General features: G+C 39.1%; 1 protein-coding gene across 1 annotated transcript in view; it reads right to left on the bottom strand.

The window, feature by feature from the left end:
- The window catches only part of TMEM132C (transmembrane protein 132C), a 219171-nt gene that overhangs the window by 89183 nt on the left and 110069 nt on the right, over window positions 1-19919 (bottom strand). The window contains exon 3 of the mRNA XM_033008409.2: window positions 6230-6376. Within this exon, the coding sequence (XP_032864300.2) occupies window positions 6230-6376 (147 nt within the window). The remainder of the gene's footprint in view (window positions 1-6229; window positions 6377-19919) is intronic.

Genomic DNA, 19919 nt, shown 5'->3' with positions numbered 1-19919 from the left:
CTTTATCTTGGTGCTTCAGCCCTTTTGCTTCCCAACAGACTCAGGAACTCCAAAGTAGAGAAAAAAATGCAAAAAAAAAATTTATTGCAACTGGACTGGAACTTCTATGGAGATCATGGATAGATCTCATTTAATGCATTTTACTAACTCATCTGTATTTTTTTTTTCTTTGAGAGAAAACTCATGGGAATGCCTTAGTCCTTGGCTAATACTATGGTAAGTTATCTAAGTTATCTACAAAGACTGATGTAGTATTTCTGAATTGTCAGGACTGAATCTAGCACTGGTTCTGTTGAAATCCAACATGTAAATTCATCTCAATAGTGCCTAACAATAGGCTTTCAGAAACCTCATTTTAGATTATAGTATCTTGCTTTGAATTTCAAACATGAGAATGTTGAGACATACCTGATAAGAAAGAAAATACTTTCCATTTAGTACCTTCTACAACACTTATGCAGATCCTGTTGGTTTTCTGACTCAGCCTTTATCTGTTAGAAAGCAGGTATTTATGCTGATGACAAGTTAAACACAAATTTCTATTGAAAGAATTGACTGATAATAGTGTTGTTGGGTTATGGCAGGGCCAACACTCTCATTATAGATCAGGGCCTTGCAGTGGTAGGTGTCAGATGAAAACTATACAGATGTATGTTGTTGCCATGACAATTGCTACAGTTACCTCCAGTTTGATCTTTCTAAACTTGCATTAATGAAAGTATTGAAAAGAGAGTCCTTCAGGCTCAGGAAGAGTCCTTGTCCACGAGGGGTCCCATGGAATTCACTTTTCCTTAATGCAAGTGAGGGCTGCCAATTAAGTTGAAACCACTCAGAATTCATAAGGTACAACAAGTTGCCCTGCTCCCACAAGTACCCAGTAAGACAGTAAGGTGTAAGAAACAAATATTCTCTCTCAAGACAGTTTGTGCAGACACTTGCTTAGACACTGCAGCAGACAGAGAGCGCGAGGCAACAGCAACGGAGCAGCCGTCTCCTTCCTGCAGGCAGCCTACTCCTGAAAGAGACACGAGAGACATTCTTCATCCTTCCTCCCTCCCCAGCTCAGGCCTTTGATAAACACTCCTGACATTCAAAGCAGCAAAAGAGGAGCCATATGAAAGGCTCCTTTGGGAACCAACCTTCTAACCCTAGTCTTCTGTGCCCTAGAAAAGATATTGTTACAAGGCACAGCTGGCTGATCCTCCATCATATGTGCAGATGTCCAGTGTGTCTTTGGCACCTACACTGTATGCTGGAGACATCTGTGCCCTAATTTGACCTGGAGCAGTCATCCTAACACAAAGAGAAATCTTAAAATGCAAAGACAGCAGGCAGAGATAAATTATTTGGGAAATTAGATGAGAAAGGGTGGAGGGAAAGGATCTTTAAAGCAGTAAGTAAAGGCTTGCTTTTATTCCTGATACTGTTATTGACAGCTACGTACATACATTCCCATGTGTCATTTTAAGCAGACTGATGTATATCACAAGAATGACTCACCTTGGGAGCTCTGAGGGTTACACTGGTAATTTGCCAGCAGCGTGAAAGAATGCACCTAATTTGCACCAAAATATGCATTATGCTTAAAAAAAAAAAAAAAAAAAAAAGTACTCAGGAGGCCATAATGCTTGTTCATATGTGACTTTCTTATAAATGAACAGAAATTGTTTCTGTTTGGGGGTTTAACAGTAAAAGAAATCCACTGCTGATGTCTTCCTCCCAAAATATCTCTACAGTTCATACAAATGCGCTTCTGCAGACACAGATGGGACTTCCTGAAGACATATACATCCCAAGTGTCTACTACTACAGCAGTGGCATGTGCCATCTCAGATCTGATTCTGCCTCAATTATCAGTCAGAAGGATAAACAGCTGTAACAAAAAAATTCTGACTCATGATCTCTGAGTCTTTGTGAAAATTGTGTCCTCTGATCAGACTGAGAGGTTTTGAGGTCAGCAGGCACCACTACCACTCTGCTGAGCTCTGCAAACCACTCTGACTCAAAACTGTGCCAGGGGAAGATGACCCAGATTCAAAAAGAATACATAATATCTATCCTGCTTGTAATGTGTGAATACTCTTCTCTGTGTCCATATATTGGGCACAGACTGACTGTCTTCAAGTATAGCCAGTCACACTGCATGGTTTACAGTTCTTATAGTTTGAGGCATGCTGTACATATACGCTTTACTTTTATTTTTCAATCACAAGAGAATTCACTTCCCTGACATCCCTTGGCAGCATGTGGTGCTGTCAGACAGAAGAGGGACCTGCACAGATTTGTAATGGCTTTGTTGCTTTCTTCCATGCCCAATGATACAAAACACAACCTGGTAACATCATTAGCTGTTTCCATGTAAATGCAATGATACCCAGACAGTGTTAAAAAAAAATAAAAAATAAAAAAAAGTGTGCGCGTGTGGCGAGTGGAAATAGGCGATTTTGACACAGTCTGTAACATAAACATAACATCTGGAAGCACTCTTCCCGAGTCTGCCTCTTTATCAGACAGATGGCTGGAGAGCTGTAAGCCCATGGGCCTCTCAAAAGGTTCAAGGCCAAGAGGATAAAGTGCTACATCACAGCAGTTTTCCATTATGTCAGTTTTTCTAAATGTCTCTTCGTTCTCTCACACTCAGTTTCTCTGCTTGGTTGACAGAAATCAAAAGCACTGGGTGACCTCGTTCCTCTGCAAACAAAGTACAACATCCACAGGCAGAAACATCAGCCCAAGACCAGGCTGAAGGCGGCTTGTTCCAGCCCAGTTTCAGGTTTGAAGGAGCAACAGGAGTTAGGCCTAGATTAGCCCCAGTCACTGCTTCTTGGTTCTTGACACCACAGTTATAGGACACTCTGGCTTTGGCAGATAAGTCAGTTTAAGAAATTCTTCTAATCCTCCTTGCTCCTACCCTTAATCTGTCTTTCTCATCCCCACAGTTGAGAGCATACCAGCTTGTGGAGGTATGCTATTTAAAAAGAAGAAAAAAAAATAAAAGAGAATGAAAATTACTTGGATTAAAAAACCCCCTTGCTCCACCTTGGAACCGCTCTTATACCCTGTGGTGGCAATCCAGAATAAACTACACAGCAAATACAAGCCCTTTCACTTAAGCTTTTCTCAGGGTAGATATGGTACATCATAAATCAACCACACAATTCTTAGGCTGGAACCAAACAGAGGCAATACTATGATATGGAAATGGTTATAATAGCAACCAAAAACATCTCTTCATCTACCCTGAGGACACATTTCAATCCTAGCAGCTTTCCTCCAGAAACAAAAAACAAGGCAAAACAAGTGACCAAGCAGTAGTCTAAGACTTGTTTTCACTAATCAACACTGTTGTTATCCTCATCAATAGCTACTTGAATCTCAGCACAAATTGCATTATGAAGCACACAAACATTGCTGATTTCAAGCTGTTTTCAGTTACTTGCCTTAGTGGTAAAGTCTTTCTGAATAAATCTAAGTTAAGAAGCTCTGGGTTTTTGCTTTAGCAGCACAAATTCACAGAGAACAGATATTAAAAAAGTAAAAAAGCGTGACACACTTAAATTCTCAAAATGTAATGGTAAACAATTATTGATGTGATGTATTTAAAATATGTCCTGGGGTTTTTATTATTTATGTGATAGGTATATTAGCTGCTAAGTGGTGTTTCATTCAGATATAAATTGCTTGTTTCAATGTGCTTATAATGTAATTATATCCATACACTAATGATAGTAGAAATATGCAAGAAAATAAAAGCAAGACGGCAATGCAAATGAGTAGTTTTATTACGTATGGGCATTTGTTTCCAGGGCTATGAAGGGGAAAGAGTGCAATGGTTCTCCATGGTGTGTCAGGGAGATTCCCGAGTAAATGAGAGCACATAGAGAAAGGCTGGAATTTCCTCTTTATGTGCGTAACAACTCAACACATTGCTCTCCCCATTACAACCAGAATGAATCCTGAATGCAGTTTTATCTGGCTACCACAAAATAGTTTGTAGGAGGCAGTACTCCAATGCACTGAGAATCTATTATGAATTTAGGTAATCTGAGTTACTTCACAACCAACTGGGAATGTGTGATACAAGGGGAGTGCCAAATTACTCCTGTTGGTTGCAACAGAGGAATAAAGCACAACTGTAGAAGACCTTTCATTCTCCTTTCCTGCTACCTGATTCTCTGAGCTGTGCTAGAAATAGATAATCATGTAAAGAAAAATTACATAGCATCATCTTTTTGACAAGCTGTGTGAATGTTCATAAAGCATTCAGGAATTAAAGACTTTCATTTACTCGCTTTTCAGAAGCTCTTTTGCATAGACAGTAGAAAACACCTCTCTTCTTAAATTAACCAACGTATTTATGAGTTGGCCGAGTTTGTTGCAAGAAGTTATCCTGTGCAGATGCTGGAACTCCAGAACAATACCTCACATCTATGATAACCTTGCTACAGAACTGCACATCACCTAAATGAACCGCACCGCTAAACTAGCCTGAAAAAGCTGGTGGCAGCACAGAAAGATCCCATTAGGGACTTGCAATTCTCAACCAAATTAAATTAGCTTAATAGAATATTTGCACTCTGCACAGCGGGCCTCAAGTGACACTTAGAAACTCGGTAACTGTAGTGCCCACTACATCATGTGCTTTCCCACTGGGATCTCAGTACACACATGCCCAGGTTTCCCTACTCAGCTCTTCCTTGTACACAAATATTTCATTCAAACCTAGGTTTGTCATGCTTTCAGAAGACAGTGACTATTTACATACACAAATGAAAGAGGCATTAATTTAAAAATTGACTTTTATTTGCATAATTACTGCTAAAAATATTTTTGTGTGTTAATTAGACCTTATGCAAATTGGATTGAGATTTAATTTGGGGTTTGATAACCTGACTATTATAGTTCTGCAGTTGCAAATACACTCAGAGTTATATGCTGTTCTAAAGCCATGTCCTCCCTTTCAAACTGTTTTGGTTTTTTACTTCTGGCAGTCTCAAATAATATATTATTTGTTTTCATTTATTCCCTTCCTCCTTCCCCAACTCTCCACTGAAAATCTCACTAACTGCAATGATAACAAGTGTAAATACATTGAACCAGTAAGATGAGTAAGATGCTCATGACAAGAGAAATTTCTGCACTTTACAGAAGTCTAATATTTTCCAGGCACTCTGACTGAGCATAGAACACAAATGTTAAAATCTGCTCAGGTTTTCTGTGCCTGAAGATAGTACAAACCAACTGCATGGGAAAGCAATAACCAACCCAGCATCCACCAAAGATTTTATGACACTTCCAGTGAGACCAGCTTTGAAGCTAATAATAAGCACAGAGCTAGGGAAGCATCGCTTGGATCTGTAGAATGAAAACACTCTGTGTGGACTAATGTTCAGCAGTGTTGTGAGAATTTGTTAAGATGATACCCAGCAAGAGCAAAATAATTTCCACTGAAAGCAGCAATATATAACTTTACCATGTGCCACGGAAGACAATCATACTTACTGAAAAAGCACAGCTTTTATGTCTGTGGAACAACCAGACCAAGTGTCAGTAAAAACATTAAACAGGAAAGCAGGCACTGGCAGGCCAGTTCATACTACTGCTCCCCGGAGTGCACTGCTTTGCCTCTGACAGTTACCAGAGTATGGCTTAGCACAGGAATCTCCAGCTCTGGAATAAGTAACTGTTTGCAAAAGGGGATTTTTCAGTATTACATACAAGACACTAAATACAGAAAGGTTAAAGTTATCCTGTACCAATGCTTGAAAGTTGCAGTGGTTCACTGTGGAAGAATTAATTGCTTGCTTCATGAACCAACCAGAGGCTGTGACATGTTCAGAGAAACAAGGTCAAAACTACCATGCCAAAAAATCATGTTCAGGAAAAACCTTTAAAACTAAGAGATATTCATAGTCATGCCAAAATGACACATCCCTCCCCCCCACCCAATGTAGGCCTATCCAGGTTGGGGTATTTTGTTTTTGTTTGATTGGGTTTTTTTGTTTGTTTGTTTTTTTAATTTAAACTGATGAATTTTATTACCTGGAAACTGAGATGCCCTGTTATAGATCAGCAGATGGTACCATAGTTAACATAAGTGTCTCCAGATTTCCAGGCTACAGGTTTAATAGCTATGAGTAGTGCTAATATGAGCCCTAAGTCTTTCAACCAGTGAATGGTATCATGTATATAAATGAGTTTAATGTGCTGAAAATCTGAGGTTTCATACCTGTTCCTTGAACTTGGCGCTATCCTCTGACAAATAACTGTTGTGGTCGAATGTTTTCCACCATTCCCCACCTCTTGTTTCACATCCCACTGCCGGGGGTCACTTGTCTTTGCACTGAGAATGTTTACACCTTTCTTCACCTTTGCCCTGTTGGAAACAGCAATTGTAAAAAGTTTACAAGTCTCATTCCAGACTGTGATCTTCTGAATGTACTTCAGGCATGGTAATCTAAATATATCAGCTTTAAACTAAGTATAAGAAATACTTCTAATCCATCACCACGGTGCTTTACAGATCACTGTCTTGCTCTAGTAAAACTAGCACTAACTTGATGCATCTCTACTGCCTTCAGCTGAATTACTCAAAAATGAAAACAGAAAAAGTAAACGGAGAATCAAATCCATTACTGAAGGTTCATTAAAGCTTTAAATCCCATTAAGTTGTCCAGCATATTACAGTTCAAATAAATGAACAATAAATAAACATTTAATTAATAAGAAAACACTACCACCAATAGTGAAATCTGTATAAATCCATCAGTATATTTTTGGTAGTATGTATTTTAGGAGATGTTTGGATGTATTTTAGGATACTGTTATTTAGAAACTGAAAAGAAGCAAAAATTGATCACTTAGATACTTTGTTCAACTATTCCGTGAGATGGGCTCTGAAATGGCATAACGTCAGTCAAAATGAGGTTCCTCATGTTTAGATTTTCAACAAAAATACAACTTTGTCAGCAGCCGCAAATTTCTCTTTCCACCATGTAGCTTGACATAGTCAATACCTGGGCTCCTGTTAATTAGGACAGACATTTTGTATGGCCAAGGTTAATGGTAAAATACACTGCCAGAGGATGAAAGACCATGACTACAATGTCATTTTGTTAATTAACTATAGTATGGAGCATTATGTTGAGTGGTTTTCACACATGCCATTATATAAATCCCATTTTAAAAAAATTCCATCCCAGGGTAAAGTAGGTTATGTTTAGTGAGAAAAATCAATGTTGTGATTGCACTTAGCACTGGAATTAGGGTATGAACACCCAGAAGAATGAACTTCCTAAATAAATATGTAGAAGCACAATTTGCAACTCTCCATCTAAAAAGGGCATTGAGTTTTATATAACAAGGTCAATGGATGAATCAGAATTAAGTCAGACAGTACTGAGCCCCATACATTTTTAAATGCAGTCTGTATGCATATGCTACAAATGTTTTCACTTAAATTTTTATTTACTTGATGTTTGAGTGCTAGCAAGGAAAAATCTATTTAATTCTTTACCAAAGATTCGTTGACCTTGTTGTATGCTTGTGGTTAAATATTAATTTTTTAAATCAATAGTGCCAACTTTGTACATAAAAAAAATTGTAAGTTACACTACCTCAATAAACCCTGAGACCGAGGACCTGGAGGCCAGATTACCTGACAGTCTCCTCTGTTTACTCACCTAGTCTATGCAGTATATATACATTTATCATGTTTACTTAAGGGAGGCAGGTACAGTGACAACAAATGGAGATGACAAACATCTGAAGTACTCCAGGCTTCCTTAGTGTGTGGTTTCCCACTCTAACTGGAAAATTCTCCCCTTTGCCATATCTCTTTATTCATGAGTGGATGGTTGTCCTCACATAGAGGCTCTTCTGCACAGATCTACAACCTGCAAGTATCCACCAGCCATAACTTTTCAGTCTGGACTTCCCCCCAAAGTGGAGTCAAAATCTTCCCCTCCAATGCAATTCTAAACAATCATTGTATTTTCTGTGGGTGTCACTAAATCTCCTGTCACTTTGACTATGCACTCTCCACAGAAGTAGTAACTAAACCACAGGCCCAGGTCTGCTGCCCAGTTACAAAAATTACCCTTTCCTTTTTCTGGATCTAAATACAGACCCTGCTAAACAAGTCGCCCACATATGCACAAAACCTAAGGGCAGCAGCTCATTTATTTGAGTTTGATTGTCTATGTGCTGAAAGTTAAGCACAGTTTTTGATCTTCTGACAAAAGCAGACCTTGCAATGGAAAGATGAAAGACAGAACATCATTAAGAACAGTGCAGAATACCAGAGGTCAGCTTCAATCCCACACTGGATAGAGGACTCCATCTGAACAGGTTTTTGAAGCTTTATGAACACATGGTAGCCAGAACAGTGAAAGACATACTTGCTTGAACTTCTAAGGTTATTAATTCATAGTACAGGAAATCTCTGCCTCAGCTTTGTCTCAAAATAACTGTCTCTCTTTAAATCTCTCAAATGGAGAATTAAAACATTTTGCTGGCATGCAGATCAAGCAGCATCTCAAAGACATTACATAAAAAGTCTCCAGCAGCTTACCTAGAAATCATTACTTAATTTTTGTCAAGACCAAGTAAAAAAATTTGCTTACAAAATCACACAGCAAATGCACCTGTGTAAGCGTGCAATATCCAAGCAAATATTTTATTCCTAAATTGAAGCTTTTAGTTGTATACAAATTTTTCCATTTGGCACCTTATCTTCATAAAGTGTTAAACTTAGAAATGGTGCTTCTAATTAATACATTCTGATCAACTACATATGAAAACCTAGCTGTTCCATTTCACTGTCCTCAAATCACAAGAAATCTCAGCAGTATTTAGGTATAATAGTATACAGCTGATAAAGACAGTAACTGAAAGGCAATTGAATCAGCAACATCCAGCACTGAAGATGTGATTTATGATTTCAGGAGCTCAAATTATGATTTGCTATTTAAATTTAAATTTGAATCTTGCAAAAAGCCATGGAAGTGTTCTGCCACCTGCAGCAATGCTATTGGGAGGGCAGACTGCGGAGTACTCCACATAGTTCTTCACATGCTGTATGATTTTGCTGACATATGCTAATCCTAGAGAGCATCACCTCTCTTATTTCAGAGAAAGTAATCCTCAAAGCACAGATCCAAGCGGGGCTGCATTGCCTGCATGTGCTGTGATACAGATAAATAATCCACTGGCAAAGCAAGAATCTGAAGTTATGGGTAGGCTAACACCACAGGAAGCTGTGGCTGTACAGGTCCCTATTTCCCTTTAGCCTGGCACTAACACTCAGCTGACTCACTGGCAAGCTAAATTGGCAGCGTTAATCAGTGTATGATTGCTAAAGCATACCTCCTGGATGTACATATAGCCTCCTGGATGGCTCACTGCAAGATCAGATAAGCACCAATGTCAGTGCCAGGGAAGTGCAAAAGTACAAAGGGAGGGATTGAGGGGGGAACCAGGGCAATACCCTCAGCAGCAGAAGGTACCTCTCACATGGGGCTAGCAGTATTGTCAAACTGCACTCCAGCAGAAAGTTTACACTGCAGCTTAGGTAGACAAGGCTGCATTCAAGAATAAAAAGCTAAATCAATACTAAATTCCTATAATAAATCAGCTTCATAATATCTGGAATAGTTTTCCAGACACTAAACCTTCTGGTTCCTGTTAGACTGTTTGTTTTCAGAGAATATACTTAGCTCTGCATCTTCTGTGCTCCTCATAAACGCCATGCTATTCTCAGCATGCTGTACTTTGATCTGAGAGCAGTCTGATTTCAGATCAGTGACCACTGCTTTGTACAGACAGTCTCTGCAACTCACATCTGTTGTCCAAACTGCTGTGTCGGAAGACTTTTCTTTAGGAAGTATTTGAAACATAAATATTAGAGACAGATGCAGGTTCAGTCTAACTGGGGAGATTGGCTCATCTACAAGGTAGTCCCTGGGTCAAACAAGCTGAGCATGGGCACACCCTACCTCACCACGCCGGGCAAGGGAGAGGATGCTTGTGCTAAATCCTCTGCATTTTCACACATAAATCCTCGTCTGTTTATATTTGTCAAGTTGGTGTTTCAACTTAACAAATACTGACCCCTTTTGGTCAGTCTTCTCTGGAGCCTCCATGTTTCCTGCAACTCTTTGCTAATCCTCCCTTAGTTGCCCAGACTAGTAGAAGTCCTTGACATTACTGACTGTAAAGGTCACGTTGTAAAAAAATTATTTTACTGTATCTCCCAAAACCCAGGGAGCCTCTCCTGGTGGCCTGTTTCTGGGCTGCACTTTACAGTAAGTCTCTAACCTTCCCAAGTTCTGCCAAAAAAATTTCAGCTTCTTCCTGCCATGATTTAAGTTCACTCCTTTCCTTCTTTGTTCCCAGAGTAAATCAGGAGATTAAAGCCAGCTGCAGGAACCCATAAAATCCAGGCAGGAGACTAACCACAGCAATTAAGCAAGATTTGGTTTATTAAGTAAATCTTTTTCATTTCATCTTTCTATGTGAAGTGAGTTGTTAGATCTCACTGCAGCTCTGAATGAACCGGACAGACATCTGCCTGGTAAAACAATATTCATTAAAAGCCTTGTTGCTGGCCTTAGTTGAGAAGCCAAAAGCCAAACAGAAGAATATGACCTGGTTAGCCATGTTGACCTTTCAAATATGCTCCTTTAATGTGAAAAATACATGGACAGAGTAAGTGTGATTAAGCAGCTATGGCTCTGCTTAGGGAATATGGGGGATCAGGTATCAGCTCCAGGTTTCCTGCAAGGCTTCACACAAGCCCCAGGAGCCCTGTTCGCCTCCATCCTACCCTAGCAAGGAGTCTTCCACCTGTGCTTCATGTGGCCACCTTTTTGCTATATAAGGTTTCATTTACAAGCCATATGCACAGGTGAGCAGCAAAAGAAAACCTCATCTCAACTGGGGAATTTAGGTACTAAATTTATTAGGTAATAAATTACTGCTAATAGTAGAATTTCAGACTTGCTTCCCATTAAGAAGGCTAGTCCAAAGGGCCATCCATGCAAGAATTTTGTTTTCTTTGATTTCTAGATATACAACATAGGCTAAACACTAGTAAAAGTGAAGCTCTTGATTCTCAGAGCATTTTTTCTCCTTCAGGCATTTTCTTTCTCATGAAGTATCCAGAAAAGGCCTTCAGGAAACAGTTTTTGTAAAAAAGAGTAAACCTTTAAAATGTTAAAACTGCTAATCTCTAGGTATTCAGTCCTTGCTCTTCACTCCTTCCCCTTTTCCTTTCACTTCTTCGAATACTGGTCTATTTGAAACAACTTTGAAAAAAATGCCATGTCAAAACAAAGAAAATTGAAATCTTTTACTTTGAAAAAGAAGTAATCAAATCCTTAAGAATCTCCAAACCAGAATGCTTAAGCTTCTTGAATACAGGTGTAATTCTGCGAGCAGCTGAGACAGATTTTAATATTTCTGAAACCTCCTTTGTCAGCTGAATTGGACTACATTCAGCTTCCCCAAAACTGCATATTTTGGTGACTTCACTGTCCATCAGAATTACATAAATTCCCTCTATCACCAGCTTGGAATCCTGGGATTCAAAATTGTTCAGGGGCTGTTCTTTTGCAGTGTTTCTTTCGTAACTAAAATTCCATGAGACACTAGGAAAAATCAGCTTTTATTTCAACGGGAATATGTGCTTCATAACCGTTAGGAAGCTTTGAAGAGCTCAGATGCAAGGCACGAAGTAGATGCTGTCAGCTGTATAATTTTTTTCCAAAAAAAAGAAATCCAATGTTGTTGTGGGATGTTCCAGTCACAGAATTCTGTGTCTTGGTCTGCTTTCTGTGGTCTCCCATTATTTATTTGAAAAGAAAAGGAAAAAGAGATGCTTTCTGTGAAGCTTGGATACTGCTACTTAAATCACAAAGATAGTAATTTAACCTCCTGATATACCTCATGACAAAACTTCTTTCTCTAGCACTGAATGTTAATAGCACTAGTGAAGGGATTACAGGAAAGGTAGGAGGAAAAAAAATATAAGTGTATACATATTTATATATAAAATATAAATAAAAGCAGGAAGAAACTACACAACACAGAGAATCTGGATCTGATCTGGATCTGTCTTCCAAGCTGATGGGAAACCCAATCTGAATTTACAACCTGCTAACATTTTGCCTCCAGCAAAGATAAACATTATAAACTGACATCCACAGAAACCATCACAGAGCTGGTATTCATTTAACTCTGGCTCATCCTGCTTTCAGAGAAACAGCCACATTTCAGCTCAGTTATTACTGAGGGGTTCTCAAATTCACTGGTTGGGTTGAGTATTTAAACCTGAGGCAGTCTCACAGGAGCTTAAAACATAAGAGAACTCTTGCAATGGTCACCAGTAGATCTATTTCCCTCTGACTTGGCTAATTGCATTTATGGGGCCACTTAAGTGGCAAAACCACTGTCATTGAGCTCAAATTATCAGAGCAGTAACAAGACAGGAAGCAAGATGGTCCAAGGTAAAGGAAAGCAAAATCATGCACCAAATAACTCTAGTTCAGCATATATCTGCCTTTTCTTAACTCTCCAACCCATAGCTTCAAGAATTTCTTTGGACATAGCCGTTGTCACCAACTCCCACAATTTTATGTGAAGTATTGCAGGGTTTAGATAATACTATCTTTAAGTCTCAGCTCCCAGGATCATTTGGAAAGAATGCTCACAGCTACTAAAAGAATAAGTGTTTCCAGTAACAAGAACCCCTTTTTTTTTTTTTTTTTTTTTTAAATCCTTAATATTTTTGTAACACTTGATGTTGATGTCCCAAAATACAAAAAAAAAACATTCCCATTAGGAAAGATGGAGATCCCCTCATGATAAACACTGTCCAGGTATGGTACACAAAGACCTCTTCCTCCTCCTCAGATTTTGCAATATAAGTATTAATCAGCAGATAGGAACATATAATTTGGGAGCACAAAAACACAAGGGAAAAGACTGCTGTTTTCAACCCTCTTTTCATTGCCCTTTACCTCTTACTCATGGAATCAGCAAAAAATCTGGGTTCAGAAGAAATGCAAGAGAAGCTTTTACTGAGAAGACCAAAGTCTTGTAGTGCATGAAAGGTGTTTGCAGCAGTGCTTTAAAACTGTTGTATTCCTCATACTAAGCATTTTAGATGCTTAACCTTAACTAGCATGGGGACAGTCTGAGCTTGCAGTTTTCTTATGACTTACCCTTTACATTTCCTTAAATAACAAATGAGTAAAAAGGCTCATTTATAATTTAAAACTCAAAATAGCCAATGGGTACAAGTCAAAGATCCATCTCATGGATTCTGCATGGAACTGAAAGAAGTTGCTGCACAGTCACATCTAGGTAAAGTCCCTAAGAAGTCTTTGCTATGGGATCAGTATCTGGGTGAACACTCATTTAGAAATTTTTTATACAGAGAACCATTAGACACCTGTCTGCTCTGTTGTCTGTTAAAAAGTGAGTTGGAATAAGCATCTGTCTCACACCAACACATGTTTGTTTGCAGAGAGAGGCAGAAGAGAGAGATAAAGATGGGTGTTAAGTAAACAAAAAAACCTACCAGGGTGAATCCAGAGTGCAGATTTAGCTGCACATGCTAAATACAAACTCATCACCTACACAGATCTATTTTATAGAACCAGAGACACTTTTTAGATAAGTAAACCCTTTAAGATTATTTTCCCTATTATATGCAGTTTTTATTATTACAAAAAAAATCTCTAACTTGCACATTTGTGACATTTCCCCAGCTAGCAGAGCAATAACAGTGCTGAGGAAAATACTTACCCTTTGCAGTGTTTATTAGGATTATTACTTAGACCCCAAGTGACTTTCTGAAGTAATCTTCCCGTGCAGTCCCTTTGTGTTTTTAATCCCATCCACATTCCCCCTTCAGCAACTGTTACAAATACAATTTTGCCATCAGCCATGCAGCTATGGGCGTTGTTTCCTTTTCCCTTACAGAAACACAGTATTGCTGAGATCAACTCATAGAAAGAGAAAGGGACAAGTGTCCTTAAAACATCAAGAAAGAGAGGAACCGTAAAGTCAAATAACTGTTTTAAATGTTATGTACTATACTAAGTATTTGTACAAACGATAAAAGAAAAGACCAATTATCAGGTGGTTCATCCCCAAGATGCAGCACTATTTCTTTTGTACTCTAATTAGTCTAACTTAAGTTTACTCAAGGATGGAGCACTTTACCATTGCCCTGGAGAGAACTCCCTCCAGACAGCAGGGACTTTGCTGACTCTGCGGGTGCTATAACAACATGTGCTTCCATCCCTTTATTCCTGCCTCCTCTCCCTCTCTCTTTGAAGTACCCAGCAGCACCAGTCAGGGGCAACATTTTGGCATAGATGAGTGCCAAAACTGCAATCAACAAAGAGGAAAGACTGCTAAAAAAAGATAACTGTAGAATAAAACAAGAGTTATGGCAATAGTTCCTTTGTATCCCTCATACCATGACTCCATTATCTGGTAAAGGTTCTTGCTTTGATCATCATAATCCTCACACTTGTTTATAGTCACTTTAAGGCACATTAACACTGCTGTTATTCTTGACTTTGTTTCAGAGCAAGCACACCTTGTGTTGTAATCTGCATGCAAGAGTGTGATAGAAATGCTACAAAGATGGTCTAGGGAGATACAGCAGAGAGAACTGCTAGCTTTTATGTTTGAATTGAGTCTTAATCTAGTAAATGCTGGCAGTGATCTGTACTACAGCCTCCAGATTGGGTTCTTTCATGCTTTAAATTTACCCAGCAATAGCACAAATCCTTGTGCCCTGAGGCAGTTGCTGGTAGTTTGTGTATTTAGGTACAGATCTGAAACCCCTGAGACTTCAGTAAGTCAGCAAAAATACTCCTGCTGACCTCAAGGGTCTTGGATCAGATGCATAAAACACACATGAGTTTTCACAGGGTCACCACCTGGCCTGCCAGAGCCAGTGGGCACTGTCAGCAGGCAGGGCACATGATGGAAGTTCATATGGCTCAGGAGCTAGAAAGCAACACTAATAAATTGTGGTTGGAATGTAGCTCAGGGAGTTCAAGTAGTGTAGAAAACTATTCTCACCCTCCTGCAGCTTCTTTTGTAATTTAAACAAAAACTTCTTTTTTTTTTTTTTTTTTTTTTTCCCAGAAGTGACTGAGTAGAGACACAGACAGCAGTTATATTCATTAACAAATGTTTGAAAACCTGGTGGGTTTTACCTCATATGTGCATGTACACATTTGTCCACAGATACACACACAGAGTATTCATACAAAAAGTTTTCTTGTTTCTCTCCAATTTGTCTTTTCCATGTTTGACCCTCCACATTTGCCTTTTCCTGGTTTTGTATACCTCTGCATCTTCTCAGGTAATACTCCTTTTTCACTTCTCTCACTTTTATATTCATCTTCCTATTTCATTTAGAAATTTGACTAAACCAGCCATGTCACTACTGAGTTACAGTTCTAATTCCAACCTCTCCATGCCTGCTCTCCTTTAGCTGCATTGAAAGGGCACCTTGAATCCAGTACTAGATCTTCAGCTTATTTGTCTGACATCAGTTTGCATTTGTGTCACATGACAGTGCAAAGGCTAAAAAAAAAATGATACAGTTGTTTTTAATAAGCATGGACTCATGGCCAATTCACCAATGCTACCAGATGATAAAAACACAGACAATGAGGGGTCTTTTTAAGACTAAGATGTTATCGTGTCCAAAAGCATTTGCTATATTAAATAAAAAAATTCATCTCAACCCCTGCACAAATCCTTAGTGAAGAAACTATGTCTCCACCTCATGATTACGCCTGCTGTCCCTCCTAATCAGTTACCTGCTCCTCTTCAGGACACCCTGTTTCTGGCTTTGGGGTACATCGTCAGAAAGTTGACTTGTCCTGGCTGATCTAAATAGTCTTGACTAATGTATCTCAACACAGTGTGCCCCTTAAAATCTTTCCACATGAGGTAAACGGTGTTCAATTCCTGTTATAGAAAACCCGGAATACTGTGTATAAGAGAAATGTCCAGCTGCAGGACTGTTATGCTAAAGGATGAGATACAAGGGCTCAGGCAGCAATTGACTTGGAAGTTGCTTTCCCTTTTATGTGTTTGGTTTGTCTTACTCCATGCTCAAGTATCTAATTGTAACAGCAGTTACTGCTGCAGAGTATCTCAACCAGCTCTGCCTTCTCTTCCCACAGCGGGCTGTAAAAGCCATCTTTAAAACTAATTACAGACTATCAAAGAAAGGCCTTTTCCTATAGAAAGTCAACAGCAAAAAAGAGAGAGAGTAAGAACTGCAATCAAAATAAACACTTTTTTAAACAAGGCACAGTTTGCCCTTTTCAAAAGGCTGAAAAGTCTTTGCATGGAGATGGGGTTGCCTCAGGAGTGAGAGGTCAGATGTCTGTGCATTAGAATCCACAAGCCTCCTGTTTATTGCTGAATAGTTACAGGACCAGGTTTTACACCTTTAATTTGCCAGGCCCACTTAGGTCATCAATATTATCTCAACAACCATTGCTGGACATGCCCAAGGGCAACAGTTCCTTCGGGCTATCATAGGCCATTTCAACAGGACCTTTTAAGGACTTTTTTTTCATTTGAGGCTGAGCCTGGTCAACTGTGGACTTTTGAAACCATAATGAACAGAGTGAAGTCTTGAGAGGTCAACAAAATGCTTAGTTCCTTTGACATATTGTAGGAATCAGAGGGAAGATTCTGGGATGCATCAAAAGAAAACCAGCTGTCAGTTAAAGCCAGGGGCAACAGCTTGTTCCTGGATGCAGATATTAAGGTCATGATATACTTAAAACAAGAAAACACACCCCCAAGATAAAATAGATCAATACCTTTGTAACTCTCATTGTGTTTATTCCTTCTCTTTGTGAGGATTACAAATCAGCGTAAGCCACATTCTCTTTATCAGCTCCTGGGAGTCTCTTGTTTCCCCTCCATGACCCTCCCCAAAAGTCATTTCAATTCATCCAACTGCAGCAGTTACTAATTGCAGGGATGAAAATAATTTTGTTTCAGCTTGATGCAGCAGAAATGCACTAGACCTAAATAGCACGACAGGGCACAACACAAGCACCTGATTTAGGGTTGCACAGGCTTCAGCAGCAACAAAGGATTTGCTTTCGGAAAATGCTGAAGCAGCTACTCCCAACACTGTATCGAACTAATAACACTCAAAATGAAACATTGGGTAAACCAGCACATGCATGGATAGGTGAACACACACATAGAACATCCCCTGCAATCAGTCTTGAAGTGATGCTACAGAACCTCAATCATCCCCCTCTTAAGTTCTCTAACCTCCTATGCAATTTCTGTTTATAGTTCAAGCCATCTCTAAAGACAAGAATCTTAAACTGTGGAGATAAGGTTAGAAATATCATGAGTACAGTTTAATGGTTCAAACAACACTCACTGAACAAAAAGAGCGTTAACATATAGCACTATGCATCCTCCCTCTCCCCCTTCTAATTTGGGGGCACTTGATTCAGAACTTTCAGACGCTCAGGACTGGCAAAGTTGCTGCACATTCTTTTTGGGGGATGAAGACCAAAGAAAAGCAGTGTGGGATTGCAGTGATCCTCTGCTCCATTTCTATGCTATCCTGCAGACTACTTCTAGAAATAGGTGAGAAAAACTCAGTCTACAGGTCATCTCTTGTTATAGTAACAAGCCCGTCATGGTGACGGATGTTTTAGCACTGGCCCCTATCTACCAGAAAGCTGATGATGTTGCTCAGCAGCCACAGAGTGGGGTGTTACTGGACTTACACATTACAAATATCAGTCTATATAAAGCCTTAGCAAACCTCTACCCACCTCCTAAGCCATTCACTTCCTTATTTGAAAGGTCTTAGATAAAACCACTAAGAGTTATGGGGTATACAACAACCAAGGATATAGAGAAATGACAAGTACAAAGAGAGGAATATGAATAATATACAGAGGAGGCCATTATTCTATGTACTGAGGGAAAGTGTTTCTGCTCCTTACAAAAGGAAGGATTTATCTTCTCCTGATCACAGGTGACAGACCTAGAATGTTAATGCTCGAAAAACACAGGAAGGGCAGGAAGAAGGCTGCCAGCAATTTCACTTTGATTTCATCAGCCAGTCATGCAACTATACATTTATTTTTTTGTGAGCAGCAGACACTTTCACACTTGGAGTATCCCAGGGGAGAAACAAATTACTAAGTCTCACAGATCTTTCTATAAAATTCCACACATGTTTCAGTCAAGCAAGACATTGATGTTCTTGATCTCCTGTCTTTTAGGCCTGACACAGCTCATGTTACTGACTTTAAGGAGAACATGACTGGTCATCAGGCACTAAGTCTTCTCTCAGTGACATAAGTTTCATACAGACATAATTCAGGGCCAGCTCTGATTCTACACTGCTGTGGATGATAATCAGGTCAGGCCTTTAGTACCTAAACTCCCTTAAAATTACAATTCCTTCCCTCCATCTATTATTAGGTCTCCTAGTCCCCCTGCTCCACTCTATGCATCCCTGTGAAATTCCAGCTGGTGATGCTTATTAGCTCTCAGCTATGTCTACTATGTCAGAAAACATCACATAAATGCAATTATAATATTTCTACACTGAAGCTAGCTCATATGCATCCACTATATTCTCTGCTTCAATGCTCACAGTGCTGAGTTTAATATAAATGCAACAATGTCAGTGTGAGCATACTTCCAGCAAACACAGAGGTGATAAGGCAACCCAAATGAGACCAGAGACTGGACTATATCATCATTATTAGCAGAATTAGCAGCCTCAAGAGAAAAGCTAGAAGCCATGTTATGCTGTCGTACTAATGAGTTATTAGAGAGTTTATACCCCAAGAGGCTTTGTTAAATGAAAAAATTCATACCATAAATTGCTGGAAGAGCCCTGGTTTTGTTTGTATCCAGCTACTTACGGTCCAGGTATTATCTATTTGCACATAGAGCTGAAAACCTGTCACAATCCCATAGACTTGTTTTTTCTGCCATTGGCAGGGAAAGTGGATGCTAATTTTCAGCATGGACAACACCAGGCTGAATAAATATTAACAGTACGTTTGCATGATATGGAGCAAAGCTGACCTGCAGTTAATATGCAGAAAGCATATCCAGCCTTGCAATAAACCGGTATTGCGATGTTGTAATACTGAACTATCCACAGTAGAACATCGGTCCACTAGATCATCTGTGACTTCATTTTATGTCCTATGCTGGTAGGCCATTTTTTTTGCCTTTTTATGATATTTTAAGGCTAACCTTTCAGCACATAAAAAGTAGCAAAAGAAGATGAGACAGACCATTTCAAATGTTTAAATAATGTTACTGAAATTAGTAGTGGAAAGTATCCGAAAAATCTCTCAAAATTAATGCTGAATTAATTATTTAAATTGGATATGTATGCTTTGGATGCCAACCCTAGCACCAACTAGATAATATCTGAGATATAGGGGTGGACTGCAGGACTGGCTTCTTCATCAGTTGGCTGAAATACAGCTACTAAAATATGCTTTTAGTTGTCATCTAATTTAGTCTTTCACTACCAACCTGCTCTCTCAAACCAATTTTACAATTTTTTAAGAACCTTTGCCCTCCTAATCCTATTATATCAGTGATTTAAAAAAAGATTTTGCTGCAAGCGATTCAGAAAACAAACACCACCCCTGCCAACTGCTTCTATGCCTTCTTCCCCCCTCAAAATGATGATTTTCCACACTAATCCCTGAAAACTCTTCTGTACTTTGAAATTTCTTTGGAAATATATGTTATTTTTGCCTTTTTGTGCAGCCCTTCTATCTGGAATTTCCCAGCCTCTGTTTACAAGGGTGGCATCTGGAAGACCAATGACCCATTTTTTATTTTTTATTTTTTATTTA

Source organism: Tyto alba, unplaced genomic scaffold (genome assembly GCF_018691265.1).
Source record: "Tyto alba isolate M040663 unplaced genomic scaffold, T.alba_DEE_v4.0 Super-Scaffold_44, whole genome shotgun sequence".
NCBI lineage: Eukaryota > Metazoa > Chordata > Aves > Strigiformes > Tytonidae > Tyto > Tyto alba.
The sequence above is the reverse complement of the archived record's forward strand: the minus strand, read 5'-3'. Positions and strand labels throughout refer to the sequence as shown.